At 43.1% G+C, this 16,936-nt stretch overlaps 2 protein-coding genes and 1 pseudogene across 2 annotated transcripts; 2 read left to right on the forward strand and 1 right to left on the reverse strand.

Moving 5' to 3' along the window:
• Positions 1-321: 321 nt before the first annotated feature.
• Positions 322-7,207, reverse strand: LOC147197446 (extracellular calcium-sensing receptor-like). Its single transcript, XM_086126056.1, has 10 exons — positions 6,925-7,207; positions 6,556-6,859; positions 5,903-5,989; positions 4,983-5,090; positions 4,633-4,799; positions 4,103-4,556; positions 3,068-3,298; positions 2,093-2,216; positions 1,545-2,017; positions 322-756 (listed from the first exon to the last, which is right to left on the reverse strand). Exons 1-10 carry the CDS (start codon positions 7,185-7,187, stop codon positions 322-324), a joined length of 2,646 nt encoding a protein of 881 aa, XP_085982182.1. The 5' UTR covers positions 7,188-7,207.
• Positions 7,208-10,269: 3,062 nt separating this feature from the next.
• On the forward strand, positions 10,270-11,225 carry LOC147197447 (extracellular calcium-sensing receptor pseudogene; annotated as a pseudogene).
• An 842-nt stretch (positions 11,226-12,067) lies between these two features.
• On the forward strand, positions 12,068-16,753 carry LOC147197448 (extracellular calcium-sensing receptor-like). Its single transcript, XM_086126057.1, has 6 exons — positions 12,068-12,270; positions 12,358-12,646; positions 12,735-13,547; positions 14,131-14,358; positions 14,432-14,555; positions 15,751-16,753. The coding sequence occupies exons 1-6, from the start codon at positions 12,068-12,070 to the stop codon at positions 16,659-16,661; spliced, it is 2,568 nt and encodes an 855-aa protein (XP_085982183.1). The 3' UTR covers positions 16,662-16,753.
• Positions 16,754-16,936: the final 183 nt, after the last annotated feature.

Consider the following 16,936-nt stretch of genomic DNA (forward strand, 5'->3'; position numbering starts at 1 on the left):
GGTATTTTGCCACAGCTGCCCTACATACAAAGTATTGTTAATTTCCAGTATTATTTTTTTCAGGATTCTATCATAATCCTGTTATTACATCCGTATGTTGAAGCGCCAACCAAAATGACAACATATAGCTATCGATGGACTTTTGAAATGTACTCACACTATTTTTTTATTAAGTTGTCATATTCATTCATTGTATTTCTGAGCAGGAAAAAAAATATTTTGAAATCGAAAACAAGATCACTTCACACGAAAGCATCTACACTAAAACACTTTCTATTACCAATCACCATACAGCGTTTCATCTTTTGTCATCTCACTTTCTTAAAACCTGTCCATTCTGGACATGACGTGCTTCCTGGTGTTCTTTTCGGGCTTGAAGAGAATTAAGTAGCACTTTGGTGCAAAGATACAGCCCAGCAGGCCATAGCTGGAGGCCAGGATGGCAAATACCTCAGTGACTGTGGAATACTTTCCTGGGGAGCTGATGTAGGCGGGAACAAATGCCACCCACACGGCGCAGAAGATGAGCATGCTAAAAGTGATGAAGCGCGCCTCGTTAAAGTTGTCTGGAAGTTTCCGGGCCAGGAAGGCCAGCAGGAGGCAGAGACAGGCCAATAGGCCGATGTATCCCAGGACCAAACCGAAGGCCACAGGCGAGCCCTCATCGCAAAGCAGAATGACAACGGCGCTCTCACGAGGAATCAGCTGGCGAGGGGTCGGGGGCGCCATGATGAGCCACGTGGTGCAGATGAGCACCTGTATGAATGAAAAGTTTCATTAAGAAACAAGAAATACCCCCTGTCAAGGTCATTAGCGTTACCCAAAGCTTACAAAGTCACCAAAACAATAACTGATAACTTTTTGCTGAATGGCAACAATAACAAAAACCAAAACCTGAGCTTTTCAGAAAATTATAAATAACTAAAACTGCATTATTTTTGTATTACTGTCTGTGTGCTCCTTTTGGGTCTTATTTCAAATATATTTATTTTGGTACTACCGCAAGGCCATACAGTACAAAAGCTGTTGGAGAACTGTTTACTCTCCTTTATAACTTAACAACCTTTTTTTTATTTTTCCACAAATACTCAATGTCATCAGAAAAACTCAAAATAAAACAATTTTGAAAAAGTAAAAATAAATGAAAACTAGAAAAATTTATTAAAAACTAATTAAAACCAACTCAATAAAAAAAATCACGATGAAAAAAAACTCCTCAAACCACAGAATAGTGACAAGCTGTGTATAATTGATGCCCATTGAAATCTATTTGGGGGAATGATTTTTTTCTTTTTCTTTTTTTTTAATTACAACCCCCCGCCAAAAAGTTTACAAAAACACAGCTAAACAGTCAATATACATTTTCCACAAAAAATAGGGGCGGGGATAAATGTGGAAAAGAAAATCCTGGAAAAAAAAGCACAAAAATTGGGAGAAAAATCTGTGAATAAGCCAATACGTGGGCGCCCAACAGCAGCTGTGCTCGAGGGAAGCGTTTACTATTATCATTACCAACCTAAATGTAGTCTATGAATAGCCCTCACCTGCACCAGTGTACAAAGACTAATAATGGCTTTTTGCTGTGTGGGCCCAAACCACTTCATGACTCTACTCCCAGGAAGTGAAGCCTTGAATGCCATCAGCACCACGATGGTCTTCCCCAGGATACAAGAGATGCAGAGCACAAATGTGATGCCGAACGCCGTGCGGCGCAGCATGCAGGACCACTCGGAAGGCCGGCCGATGAAAGTGAGCGAGCAAAGGAAACACAAAGTTAAAGAGAAGAGCAGAAGGAAGCTCAGCTCTGAGTTGTTGGCTCTGACCACAGGGGTGGTCCTGTGGAAGGAGAAGACAACGACCACGGCGCAGGTGCAGAAGGAGCCAATGAGGGATATGGACATCAGCGTGATGCCCATGGTGTCGCTGAATGAAAGGAATTCCACCTGTTTGGGGATGCAGGCAGTCCTCTCGCCATTGGACCAGAACTCGGGTAGGCAACGCACACACTCTATGGCGTCTAGAAAGTAGAACAGGAGCCCGTTGGCACACTCACCAGAGAGTCTTGTCACGTACGAATAGCGAGTATCCTCACCGCTCTGATTGCTAATCTCCCCTGCTGTACAAACCACGCAATCATGGCAGCAGATAGGGAAGTTAGGTCGGATCGCCTTGCGGGTGCCGGGAGGACAAATCTTGCTGCATACTGATAGCGGGACCTGTGCAAAAGGGGCAACACAAACTACACTGGTTCCTATATAGCAGGGGTGTCAAACTCATTTTTGTCGTGGGCCACATTGTAGTTACGGTTTCCCTTGGAGGGCCGTTACGAATTTTGGGAAACCATATCAATGTTTAATCACCATATTACGTTTACAGCGCACAACAAATTGATGAATAACTAGTTTTAAAATCAAAAGTCAAGAATAATGACTGTTATTGTAGATTATATATGACAATTTGAAATGTTGGTTCAGACTTTAGCAAGCATCATGGAACTTGACATGCTTGATTTGCTTTTGCGGGCCACATAAAATGATGTGGTGGGCCAAATCTGGCCCCCGGGCCTTGACTTTGACATCTGTGCTATGTAGTCAACAAAACTGACAAAGTCACGAGATGCTTCATTAGCTACACACACATGCACGAGCTAAAGATAAGCAAGACAAGAGCTGGATCCAAAATTCTTCTTCTGAAACTTGCATGAAAATGGTGGACCAAAGCAGAAGTCGAGTCAAAAATGCTCTTTATGTGCCTACTGATTAATATTGTGGAATCAGGATTATGCAGAAAACCCCAATCGTTTGTATCCAAGTCAGGGGGCGCCATTTTGTCTTATACCGCCACCTGCTGTGGACTGAAATTGACATCTCAGCACTCAAGGGCTCACCTTGCGATGCGCATGGTAAACTGAGATCTCAAGACGACCCAAAAATGTTCCGCCCACTGTTGGAAAGCTTCATCTCAGTTGCAGTGATGGAACATTCTTGTTGCCATTTTTGATCCAGCTCTTGTGTTCGATGGTGTACATAATGTTGTGTTTCAACCAGTATTTCAATGCCGTCTCTACTTGGGTCTGGTTGCCGTTCCACACGATGTCCTCGCTTTGGATTTGGAGCTTCTGCCGTCTGTCTCCGACCGTCTCGTCAAACTTTCCGATGGTGACAAACTGGATCCCCCCGCTTGGTTTCAGCTGCCAGTTGACCAGGTCGTACATGGCCGCTGGGTCGCCATTCTCGTCAAATGTGATTTCATCCCCAAAGGAGTTGAAGTACTCCACTTGTTTTATGTAGTGAAGCAGCTAAGGACAAAGAGTAGTGGTGAGATGATTCAGAACCAAAACTCCCTCTCAAAAAGGTTTTCAGCAATGAAATTTTAGGATGAACCTAAAATATCCAAGAGTTTAATTTTTCTGTGGTTTGATCATTGTGCTTGGTCACCTGTAAATCTGTTTCCAACCTTGTGAAAAAAATCTTTGCTTATTATCGTCAGAAATGATGAAAATGATCAGTCTTTACATGGATGAATAATGTCAATCATTAAGAATAACAATGAACTGAATTTTGAGCATTTCTTTTTCATCTCAGAAATTTACTGGTAGTCCTTTGCATGGATCAGTACCAAAGAAGTGTGTATTGGTTTAAAGGAGTGAAGTTCACATGGAAAAGTTCTAGCGTATCCATCCATTTTCCAATCTTCCTATCTCACAGGGGGGGTGCTGGACCCTATCCCAGCCGTCTTCGGGCAGTAGAGGGGGGGACACCCTGAACCGATTGCCAGCCAATCGCAGGGAAGACATTGACAAACAACCATCCGCGCTCACACTCCCACCTAGGGACAATTTCAAGTGGTCAATCAGCCCGCCATGCATGTTTTTGGAATGTGGGAGAAAACCGGAGTACCCGGAAAAATCCGACGCAGGCCCGGGGAGAACATGCAAACTCCACACAGGAAGGCCGCAGCTGGAACCCCGTACCTCTGCACTGTGAGGTCGACGCGCTAACCACTTGACCACCAGGCCGCCAGTTCTAGCGCATTTTAGGTTAACGGTAATTCTGGAAAACCCCTAATTTATTGTGAGTGGTGTATTTGGTAAAAAAAATACCTGCCATGGCTGGATGCTATGTGCATCTGGACACGCCTGAAGAGCAAAAGGACCTTTCCCATCTTCACAGCCTCCCATACTCCTCAGTGCATACACTATAGCATGCACCGCTTTATAGACATTGTAAGATATCCTCAGCTGGGACACATCCGAGTAGATATTTGCCACCGTCCTCAGATCTTCTGCGCCAGTGCATGGCAGTTTAACGTTCCTCTCACCCAGGCTGCATTGGAAAACTTCTTCCCAAAATGGTATCAGAAATGGGTCTTCACTCGCATCGGGGCTAGATGGATGCAGGCGGAGCAGGAAGTCCTGCAGGCCGGGGATGTGCACGCGACGGATGGCAAAGCCCATGGAGCCCTGCAGGATGGCACGGTACTTCCTGGGAGTAGAGAGAACAGCCGCTGTGCTCCAAGCCTCGCTGGCCAGCCACTGGATCCCATCCAGACCCTCCCTGCAACGATATAATGACACTGTATTTCAGAGAATGTCCCACTGCGACGTGATTTAAAAATGAAGAAATATCGCACCGGAGAGCTTCATCGAAGAGCGCTGCGGCGTCCTGTTCCACGGCAAACACCAGCATCACACGTGCCCCGGAGGAGCGGATGTTGGAAATGATGGATGAAATTGCCTTGCGTGCTCGGTTTTTGGGGATGATTTCATGAAGGGCCACACAGGCGCCTAGTTGTCTGACCTGAGATGTACGGTGTTATATTGAGCCAAGGCACATACTGAAAGACTAGATACATTTCACGACACACCACTCAACAAACGTGCCACAAATAGTATATTCGGTACCCTGTCTTAAATTCACTCACTCAGTGTGACATGTACTGTTGGTGACCGCATTGAGACGGTGCCATTGTTGTTGACTCACTTCATGAACAAAGATGTTCGCACCACCACGACCGTACGCATCGTCCCCTGCAATCACACCCACCCAGCTCCAGCCGAAATGTTTGACCAGTTGGACCAGTGCATTCACCTAAAATAAATAATACACCATTGGGCACGTCACCCCACATTGAATCTGGCAGAAGAATTCACACCACGATCACAATTATCAACTTTATCACAACAATCACAGATGCACGTGCGAAAGCAATTTAAAACACCTTGGATTTTAAAACAACAACAGCAACAACAACATGAAATAACTTTTCATCATGAGAAATTGTCGATAGCAGCACCCAAAGGGAACTGATCTCCATGCAAAACCCCACAAAATGTAAAATAAAGACGACAGTGATACATTTCATCGTGGTTGGGCTTACAAGGTAGTACATTTTCTTTATGAAGGAAATACAACTATTCCAAAAAACACACACTGTTTCTCAACTGAAACAGCTTTTGGTCCAGGAATATAGATGAACATTTCAACAACAACAAAAAAATCATTAAAAATGTAACATTTCCATCAGGCTACTAGCTACACAGGCAAATGGTACCATTCACCACAAAGCGTGATTATACAGTTTCAAGCTGCATTTTGAGCTGACAATATTCAGAAGGCTTAAACTCCTGAATTCAAACAGGCTTTATTCAATGATTTTTTTTTCCAACTCGAGAACCTTCAGACAGTTGTTTGTCACTCCTGCTTGCGGCTGTCTACTATTTGAAGGCTAAAGTCAAGCATACCAAGCCAGTTCCTATTTTTTCCTTTTTTTGTAATCCTCTGTTCTCCACTGCACAATACTCTATCCATCCATCCATCCATTCTACTTTGAAAGAATTTTTTCAGTTTATAAAACTTTCAAACGTCTGCCCAAAGACATCTGGACCGTGAGGGTCACTCACCTGGAAGAAGTCACTGGGCATGGTCCTTAGAAAAGCAGGAAACTCCTTTTTGTCACTCAGACAAGCACAGCTAGAAAAGTAGCTGACCTAAGAGAAAATAAAGAACACACAGTGTTGGGAAGATTCCTTTGGAAACATACGGTAATTACAGTTGCAAGTTACCCTGTTGAAAATATAATCGTAGTTTTATTTAATTTGTCAAGGTAATCTAGCTAATTACATTTGATTGCTTATTTATTTAAAATGAAAGACTGAACTGCAAGAACTATTTTTCCTCTAGGTCCAGCAGCAACAGCATAGGGTAAACGTGTTCTAACATTTCTGTAAAATGTCCTTTTTTTTATTGGGTATTTTTAGTTTGTAAATAAAAAATTGAAAGAATCAAACTTGAAAAAGCAACTGTGATTTAAGTACCGGTACATATTTTCTCCCAGTAATATAATGGACTAGTTACCGACATTTTGTAATTAGATTACAAATTATGACATGTAATTCATTATTCACCAAACCTGTGTCAACCTTCTGCATAAAAATCCACTTTGACTCAAAAGTTTTCCAAATTTCTTGGCTTTGGAACGAATTCAATTACAAAAAAAAACCAAAGCAAAGAGAGAGAGAGAGAGAGAGAGAACTAAATTGGATATGCCTCTCACCTGCGGCACGTGGAAGACCCCCAAGAAATGGGCGACAACCAGAGACTGGGTGGAGCCTCCATCCCCTATCACGGCAGGTACGGCCCCCTTGCAGATACTTTGGCCCCGCAGCCGCCCTTCAGGCATGGAAGCGTCCTCGCTGCCCATCAGCTCCATGGCGGCCTTGAGAGCCTGATGAGGGCTACTGCACGAGTCATAGATCTTATATCCCAGAGTGATGTTGGGAAGCAGTTTCCCCTCCCTGTTGATCTCTTCAATGGCAAAAATCATGGTCTGCATCCAGCGGAATGTCCGGAAGTTAAATCTGTGGGGAAAATGGGATTCAAATGAAATACGTTTCACTTGTTATCATCTCCTCAAAGTGATTACCTGGTGCACTGTGTGGGTGGGGGCTTGGTGGTGAACGTCAGACGGGGCTCCATCACCATATCGTGAAGGGAGAAGAGCCCCCCTAAGATGATGTCCCCTCTTTTTTCCAGCACTGGCAGGCTCATAGAACCTGGGATGATGTCACAATGTTGGTTCTGGTCTTGGAAGGATTTGTCGGGGAGCAACATTGATACCCACAGGATGCTGCAGACCACCTGTACTGTCCTCCACCAACACCCGGGCATACTCCAAACCTGAAACATGTCTTTCCAAAAATCCTGATTTAAAAAAAAAAAAAAGCTTTCAAAGGCTACGAGTTATTTTGCTTTCCTCTCTAGTTGACACCATACGCAGCGTTTTATTGTAACATTGTAAGCGCTCCACAGATAAGCCACAAGCATTTATAGCCTTGAATGTACACCGACTGTGTATGCCTCCTGTCACATAGCATCACTGTCAAATTGAACTGATTTCCCCTGAGTCAGCAAATCAATGGAAAAGGAAACCTGCTTTCCACGTAAATAAACGACCATAACAAGGAAGCACTTCAGCCCAAACGGACACCAGACATTAGCGATGTCATGTCTGCTTGTCACGCCTGAGCAGGCCTAAGTCAACCTTTAGTGATACGGCGAGACGGATGGATGCGCACACGGTACACACGCACATTTGCAACACATGCAAATACGTAACACACACACACACACACACACACACACACACACACACACATTCATATACACACACACACATATATATACAGTATATTTGAATAATTTGAAGTAGTTTTAATTTCTAAAGTCATAATAGTTTCTAAGAATACATTTTCATGATTTGCAACATGTTTTTACAATGACACTAAATGCATTTTGGAATATTTCATAACTGCATGTGGTCAAAACACATTTCAGTAGTGCCTTTCTGAGTCTTTCTGTGGTGTTTGGAAGAGCTTATCAGCGTGTGTGAGAGCTTTTTAGTTGTGCGTGTATGTAATGTCAGTTGCCAAAGTGTGGGAGCCTTTCAACAGTGTGTATGACAGGTTTTCATTGTTTGCTCTTTAGTTGAATATGAGATCATTCATTGTGAATTAGTCTGACTGCCTCATGATTCTTGCTGCTGTTCACATTTGGATCTGAACTATGTACACTATTCGCATGGCTTCTGCACAAATGCAGAGTGGACTGATGAAGAAATAATGACGAAGAATTGAATGGATACTTGTGATATCACTTCAGTTTGTACGTCCAACTTGAACAAATTGACAGATTGAAGGTATCAGCTGTGGGGATGCCTTGGGATTGGAATTGTTTTTCATTTGAATCAGTCAGTCAGCAGCAATAAGGTGCTGCCCGAGCACATCATAACACACACATGGGATGCACTTAAACGTGTTATTCTGTCTATTCGGCTGCTGGCTGACTTGAATCCCAGTGGGCAGCCAGGCAAGCAAAGACAAGCAAGAGTTTCCAGGAAGACTGATGCCATGTGGGCCACAGGCTGTATGGGAGAAACACATGCTCATCAGGTGCAGCGTGGCAAATTAATTAATTTTAACGCTTAATTGAAGGAGCACTGGAAAAGTTCAAAACTAGCTAATTGCCTGACTTTGACTTTCCAATAACAGCGAATATTTACACAAATAAAATACTGGTAGAAGTCTAACATACATAGTAATTATTTTTTTGATTTAAGGTTCATCCATATTTTTGCGTGTTAGATTTCATAGATTAACCCTGCAGAGAACAATCCAAACACCTTTAAAGCAACCCCCCCCCACACACACACACGCACACACACTGTATATATAATATTAATATTTACAGTGATCCCTCGCTATTTCGCGGTTAGTTTATCGCGGCTTCAGTGCATCGCGGATTTTTTCAAACATATTCATTAAAGAAAAATAAGAATTTTAAGTCCGCAAAAGTCTGCAAACGGCCCGCGAGAAGCAGCGAAAGTCAGCAAAACAACAGCGAGTCACATAGAGCAACATCTACAGTACTACATGTATACTGTATGTTTACTGTATTTTGTTATTCATACACTAACCTAACCGAACTTATACATGTTTAAATCTATTAGTGTACAACATTAAGTAATGTTAATTACTACAAAATTTACTTCTACATGCATATATACCATTAAATTTGGCCTTATAAATATTTTTATAGTCCTCCACATGTACATGTACCTACTTCGCAGATTTTCATTTATCGCGGGTGGTTTTGGTCTCCATTAACCGCGATAAACGAGGGATTACTGTATATGTTTTTCTCAATGCCCATCCTGCCTACCAGTAAGTTCTTTTAAACATAAAAAACTCAGCAGAAGTAGTTGCAAAATAAAGCCAGGAGATGGCAAAGTAGTCCACTGTGCGCGCGTGTGTATGTGTGTGTGTGTGTGTGTGCGTGTGATCTCAAAGTGTTCTTCATGTTCCAGTTTCAGAGAATGTTTGGGGTGTCTAAATCTGGTTCTCATCGGCCGCCATTGTGCGTGTTTTAGATATTTTCATCCTTGACACACGATTCAAATGATCAAACTTGGAAAAAAAACTGATCATTTGAATCAGGTATGCTGGAGGAAAGAGAGGTCTAACACACAAAGGGTTGCAGCGCTCGAGGACCAGATTCGAACAACCCAGCCCTAAGTCATGTTTCTCTAAATTCTGAAAAATTCAAATTATGTTGAGCAGTTGAGCAGAGCAGCAAGACTGACAGTCAGGTCCAAGGCTGAGTTGGATGTGGAAGCTGGTGGGGGGAAAGGTCAAAACAGTGTAATGTGTTGAACATCAAGGTCAAATACAAGTGATATTCTTGTTCAAGGTTTCGTGTATATCATAAGACTCTTTTGGGAGGTCATGTTGCAACATTTTCCAAAGCGGTTTGTGACAGAAGGGAAGAGACACTAAATTCCTGAGGGACTTCTTAGCTTGTTAGTGTGAATGCGTGCCTGCGTGTCAGTGTTTGTGCTTGTGTACCTCAGGTGCAAGTCAAGGTCAAGCCCCAGGCATCAGGCCTTGTTCACATCCCAAATGGCTGACACTCGGGAGAACTCTGAGGTGTTTGATCCACTGACATCGCTGCAAATACACTAACATGTTTTGTTTTTTCTTTTTTTTTTAATTAAATGTGACCCTAGGACGCACATCAGATGATTTTCTCTGGAAAATAACAAGAGCAAATTAAAGATGACACGGGCCAATGCTCTGCTAAATCAGTTCTGTGTGGAAATGTTTATTTTGACCACCTGTCAAAAGATGGATGATGATTATTATGGTTGTACAGTATTTTTGTGACCAACGGCTACGGTTTGATTTGTTGTTTTTGTGAGTGTTGATGATAAGGAATGCAGAAGCTTTTCACCAATGTTCCATCGACTTTTTCAGATTCTGTCACATGCACGTTATGCCACCCTGAGCTCTGGTCAAATGAGACGAGAGACGCCTGCACGAAGAAGGAAGCAGAGTTCTTGTCGTACGAAGAAGTCATGGGAGCTCTGCTCACTGTGGCATCTTTATTTGGCTCATGCTCGACCGCCGCCGTGGCTTGCGTTTTTTTCAAATATAGGAAAACTCCCATCGTCAGGGCCCACAACTCAAAGCTGAGCTTCCTGCTGCTCATATCTTTAACATTATGCTTCCTATGCTGTCTGACCTTCATCGGCCGGCCCACCGAGTGGTCCTGCATGCTTCGACACACGACGTTTGGCATCACCTTTGTGCTCTGCATCTCCTGTGTACTAGGGAAAACGGTCGTGGTGCTGATGCCGTACAAGGTGGGCACTTCAAGACAATCATGTTATGAAGTGGTTTGGGCCCCTTGAGTAAAGACTCAGTGTCCTGGCATTCTCTCTCATCCAAGTGGTCATATGTGTCCGCTGGCTCGTAATCGCACCACCGTTTCCGTTCAAAAATTTCAATATAATTCAAGGATAAGATCATCTTGTGGTATGCTGTGGGTTCTGCCTTGGGCTTCTGGACTGTGCTGGGCTACATAGGATTCTTGGCTATGTTATGTTTCATTCTGGCCTTTCTAGCTCACAAGCTTACGGATAATTTTAATGAAGCCAAACTGATCACCTTCAGCACGCTGATAGTTTCTGTGGCATGGATCACTTTTATCCCAGTTTACGGAAGCTCCCCTGGCAAGGTAAGTGTTGCAGTGGAGATTTTTGCAATATTGGCCTCCAGTTTTGGACTGCTCATTTGCATATTTATCCCTAAATGTGAAATTATACTCATGCAACCCGAGAAGAATACAAAGAAGAGTGTCAGAAGTAAAAGGACAGTAAAATCCTTCTGAAAATATATCAAAACAAAGTTTAGATTTATATCACCAGTTATAATTAAAAGACTCAACTGCTTGTAGACTTATTAGTCACACCTTAATAAATTAATTGTTCAGGGGTTGGTAGGCCTCTTCAGTTACCTCTGATCCTTAATTATTAATGCAAAATAATTCCGTTCAATTCCCCCATTTTACCTAACTACTAACCACGCTTGAACTGTCTTCTGAGATCAGACAAGACTTCTCAGGGTAGAGTTACCACAAGGATTTAGGGCAGTTCCTGTCTTCCAATTATTTCACATTTCAAACCTTTATTAAATCTGAAAACATGAATGAGGGACAACCCTCATTTTCACTGATGTTGGAAGGACATGAGATAAACACAAAACAAGAACAAGAGCAAACATTCTTCCACCCAAAAGCAAAATCGTCCATAAAATCTTTACTGGATAGGTTTGGTGGGTAACAAATCCTTGATCTGATGAATGCAACAAAATTGACTGCAGAATGCATCCCCAGAGAAGTGGACATTCTTTTAGCTGCCAAACGGCAGACAAACTTAATCTTTTCTTCATGTTCACACATGTGCCCCAATACGTTTGTCAACGTAGACTAATTTCATCCGACAGAACATGAGAAAGTAATGTCCAGTGCTTCACAACTTTTCTCTGATCTCTTATTGATGCTTCTTCTGCTTTGTCGAAATAAAATCCACATTTCCACTTCCAACACTTTTTGACTTGTTTGGTTTCTTCAGGTCTCCTGAGGTATGAGCTGAACCATGACAACTTCTCCCTCCTTGGTGTATAAAGCCCTGCTGCTTGCTAGCAGGGCTGGCCTGGTCTGCGCAGGACACTATGTCGCTGTTGAGCCTGCTGATCTTGGTGCTGCTCACAGAGGAGAGGGCGGAGGGTGTGTGCCGCATGCAAGGACCACCGCTCCCGCCTGAGCTGGCGCAGGACGGGGATGTTGTCATCGGAGGCATTTTTTCGTTCCGCACAGGGCAGGATTATGTGGTTAATACATTTCAAGCGATTCCAGAGGTGCGAAAGTGTAAAAAGTATGTACGACTGAAATCTGTTTGTCTGTTACTGCATAGATTGCTTCCATTTGACAGGAGTGAAATTTGCATTTATTGCTGTCTCAGCTTCAATTTCAGGGAATTTAAATTTGCTCAGGCCATGATATTTGCCATCAATGAGATCAACGAAAACCCTGACATGCTTCCTGGTGTCAAGCTGGGTTATAGGATCTATGACGACTGCGGAACCATGGACATTCTGAGAGCTGCACTAGCGTTGGTGAGTGGGCTTGGGGGAGAAGTCAGTGATGAAAACTGCACCAAAATTGAATCGGTGCAAGCCATTCTGGGACATTCTGGATCCAGACCAACCATTGCATTTGCACCAGTTGTTGGACGTTTCCATGTTCCAGTGGTAAGAACTGTTTTGATGAAATAAAGATTCAATACAAATGTGCTATCTGAGAATGTCACCACCACATGTTTTATCCTTGTGATTGCAGGTCAGCCATTTTGCTACTTGTGCCTGTCTCAGCAACAGAAAAGAGTACCCGACCTTTTTCAGAACCATTCCCAGTGACTACTACCAGAGCCAAGCCCTGGCAAAACTAGTCAAGCACATGGGCTGGACCTGGATCGGAGTCATAGCCGTGGAGAACGAATATGGCCTCAATGGCATCGCTGCCTTCATCCAGGCTGCACAAGAATACGGAGTGTGCATCGAGTACTCGGATGCCTTCTCATCTTCTGGTCCGCCTGCGGATCTGCAGAGGATAACGTCCAAAATCCAAAGTGCTTCTTCCAAAGTGATTTTGGCCTTTATGTCTCACAGAGAAATTAAGTTGCTGGCAAAGCAACTGTACGAGCAGAATGTTACAGGTGTGCAGTGGGTGGGCAGCGACGCCTGGATCACGGATCACTCCCTGGCTGACAGTGAGGGGCATGGCATCCTCGTGGGCTCGCTGGGCTTCACCGTCAGCAGGGTTCAGATCCCCGGGCTGGAAGAACATCTGAGGGGGCTCCACCCCTCGCTGTTCCCTCACAGTCGCTTCGTGCGAGACTTCTGGGAGGATGTGTTCGACTGCTCCCTGAAAGCAACTGCGACGGGACGAAGAAAGCCATGCAGTGGCCTGGAGAGCTTGCGAGATGTGGGGTCACCATTCACAGACGTGTCTGACCTGAGGTTTACCAACAATGTCTATAAGTCCGTCTACTCGGTGGCCTACGCTCTCGATGCGCTACTCAAGTGTGAAGAAGGGAGAGGGGCCTTTTCCAATGGGGGTTGTGCTAATCCTGCACAAATCCAGCCATGGCAGGTAACGACTGCTTGAGTCATAATTGAAGGCATCCGCCTCCCATGTCTATCAATGTATTCATAATATCACTAATCTATTTGATCTGTACAGCACTTCTCTGAGTACTCAGTTGTCATACATTAAAGAAAACAACAACAACTATCGAAATAAGATTAAGTCAAGTTTGAACTGAAGGGTGTTTTAAAGGTGATTTAAAGGTGTCCAGGTCTGCTCATTTCCATTGATGCGTCGGGAAAGTGTGTTCCAGAAGTCACAGGGTAGCAATGGAGAAGGTTTTGTGACCCTCCTCACCCTCCATTTTTGAAAATGCAGATATTAGGAGACTAAAGGGCGGCTATGATGGGGTGGTGTTAAGGTTAGGGCTCATGACAAAAAGCCTTTTCTTTAAAAATGGAAGTTGGTGAAATAATGCCTTAACAGTGACCACAGCAAATACAAATTTTTGTGGCTAAATATGTTTTGTTTTGTTTTGTTTGTTTTTATGGTGTTGTAGGCAAATTCCTTGCAACGGGCAGTTGGTGGATATCAAACCAGTTCAAATGCACGTTGTACTGTAATAAATATATGTCGCACCTTTTGTCAGGTCCTGGAATATATTAGCATGGTGAACTTCACTACTCCAGAAGGGGAAAGAGTATATTTTGACAGCAGCGGCGACTCGCCAGCCAGATATGAACTGGTCAACTTGCAGATAACAAACAGAGGCACCATGGAAGAAGTGACGGTGGGCATTTATGATGCTTCCCAGCCGGGGAGCCAACAGTTCATAATGAGTGACACTCCACTGGTATGGGGTACCGGACACTCTGAGGTGAAGCGGGTTGTTGCTGAGACTCACTTGTGTACTCAGTATGAATTATGGAAGTTATGTGTTCTGGTAGCAGGTGCCCGTGTCAGTGTGCAGTGAGAGCTGTCCTCTGGGGAGCCACAAGGTCCTTCAGAAAGGACTTCCAGTGTGTTGCTATGACTGCATCAGGTGTCCTGCAGGAGAGATCAGTAACTCAACAGGTAATTCAATCAGAGGTGGTAAAAGTACTCGCACTACATACTAAAATAGAATTACAGATATTTGCATAAAGAAGTGATTCAACTCCTGTACTTGAGCAGACGTGGAGTAAAAGCTCAGTATGAATAGATTTTTACTGAGAATTATATACAATCCCCGTTTCGATAACTTGGCACGCAAGATAAAAATCTCCCCCTCAAACAAAATCGATTCCCTTTTCTATCAATCGTGATAGAGCTCAAATTGGGAAGAAAAAGAAAAATCACATTACACGTTTTGTAAAACCAAGACCTACAGGAGCTAGCATCGGCTTGACTTTTATGCTTGTGCTAATGTTGTAAACTGATTAACAAAAAAAATGCTTCGTTAACTAATGATGACTGAAAAGATACACCTTGTATGTTCTGTTTTCAGATTTTAAAATAATTCCAGATAGCCATAAGATGGTAGTTTTTAAGATGGTCCATGACACAAAGCATTGGCCATGAATCATTGCTTTAGCCGACAACATCAAACCATGGATGGGAAATATCTTGCTTCTCTGAGTCTGTTGAAGAGGTCATTAAAGCTCCTGGTACACGTTCGTCCATGTTGCTGTCCCAAGTATCTCAATTACTCGACATCTAAACTGTGACTGACTTTACCTCTATGTATTGCCGTCTTTTTTACTCTGTGTGCTCATCGGTGGAAGTTTAAAAATGTAACAACCTATTTCGACAAAGTAAAGAGTAAAAGTCTTGATTCTGGTATCACATGCCTGGAGTAAAACCCAAAAATAATCATGAATACGCAAGTACAGAGATTGTACATGTAAAAATAATTTCAGTCAATGATGTCATTATTAGAGTGCAACATAGCTCAAACCATCAAAATGACAGCACTGGTCTAGTAGTTTTAGAAATCTGCTTGTCCGAGTGTTAAAACAAACTAAATTGAAAAAACAAGTCAAAACCAAATAAAAGCTAACTATAATGAAAAATCCAAAACTATTTTTAACCTGAACTCTGAATGGTTGATTTTCCTCAGGCGCGGTGGTTTCTGTATATCAAATTAGAGGCACAGGACAGGGCCAGAAATGCCTGATTTATTTCACAGGTCTTATTTATCGCTTGTACTAGTACAGTACTGTCAAAGGCATAATGACAGCTTGACCAACACTATAATTTTGATATCAAAGTAATCAAACTGTGTTTACAGATTCTATACACTGCATGAAATGCGCACCAGAGTTCTGGTCCAACGAGCGCAGAGACGCCTGCATCCCAAAAGAAATAGAGTTCCTAACATATGAAGAAATCCTGGGAACTCTTCTAGCCTCGTTCTCTTTGCTAGGAGTGTTCCTGACCACACTGACGACGATAGTCTTTTACTGCCACAAAGAAACACCGCTGGTGCGCGCCAACAACTCGGAGCTGAGCTTCCTGCTTCTCTTCTCCTTAACTTTGTGCTTCCTGTGCTCTCTGACCTTCATCGGCCGGCCCACCCGGTGGTCCTGCATGCTGCGGCACACGGCCTTCGGCATCACCTTTGTGCTTTGCATCTCCTGCGTTCTGGGGAAGACCATATTGGTGTTGATGGCCTTTAAAGCCTCACTCCCAGGAAGTAATCTCATGAAGTGGTTCGGACCCACGCAGCAGAGACTCTGCGTGGTGGCGTTCACTCTCATCCAGGTGGTCATCTGCATACTTTGGCTCACCATCAGCCCCCCTTTTCCATTTAAGAATATGATACTCTATCGAGATAGAATCATCTTAGAGTGTCAACTGGGCTCCGCTCTGGGTTTCTGGGCTGTGCTGGGCTATGTTGGAGTCCTGGCCGGTTTGTGTTTCGTCATTGCTTTTTTAGGCCGAAAGCTACCTGATAATTTCAACGAAGCCAAGATCATCACTTTCAGTATGTTGATATTCTGTGCTGTTTGGATCGCCTTCATACCTGCTTATATCAGCTCTCCGGGCAAGTTCACTGTGGCTGTGGAGATATTTGCTATTCTGGCCTCCAGTTATGGGTTGCTTTTTTGCATTTTTATGCCCAAATGCTTCATAATATTGTTTATGCCGGAGAAGAACACTAAGAAACACATGTTTCGAAAGTCAAATAATAATAGATAACACTTATTTTAAGATATGGAGCAGAGTGTACTACCCGCGTTTTTGTTTCGGAGCAAATATTCTGCTTGTATGCCATTGATTCTGTCATTCAAAATAAATTAAATGAGCCACCAGGATCAAAGTACTGATTTTTTTAATCCTTCCTTTGTAAAAAGCCCCCCTTGATGAATAAAAATTTTAACATAAAAAAAAGTTGAGTGTGGTGAAAATAAAGTGATCAAAGAGAGTGAATTTATCATCATTATTATTGTACTTATATGCTCACCCTTATAATT

The sequence above is a fragment of the Hippocampus guttulatus genome, chromosome 12, assembly GCF_054856545.1.
Source record: "Hippocampus guttulatus isolate MCC_2025c chromosome 12, RoL_Hgut_1.0, whole genome shotgun sequence".
NCBI lineage: Eukaryota > Metazoa > Chordata > Actinopteri > Syngnathiformes > Syngnathidae > Hippocampus > Hippocampus guttulatus.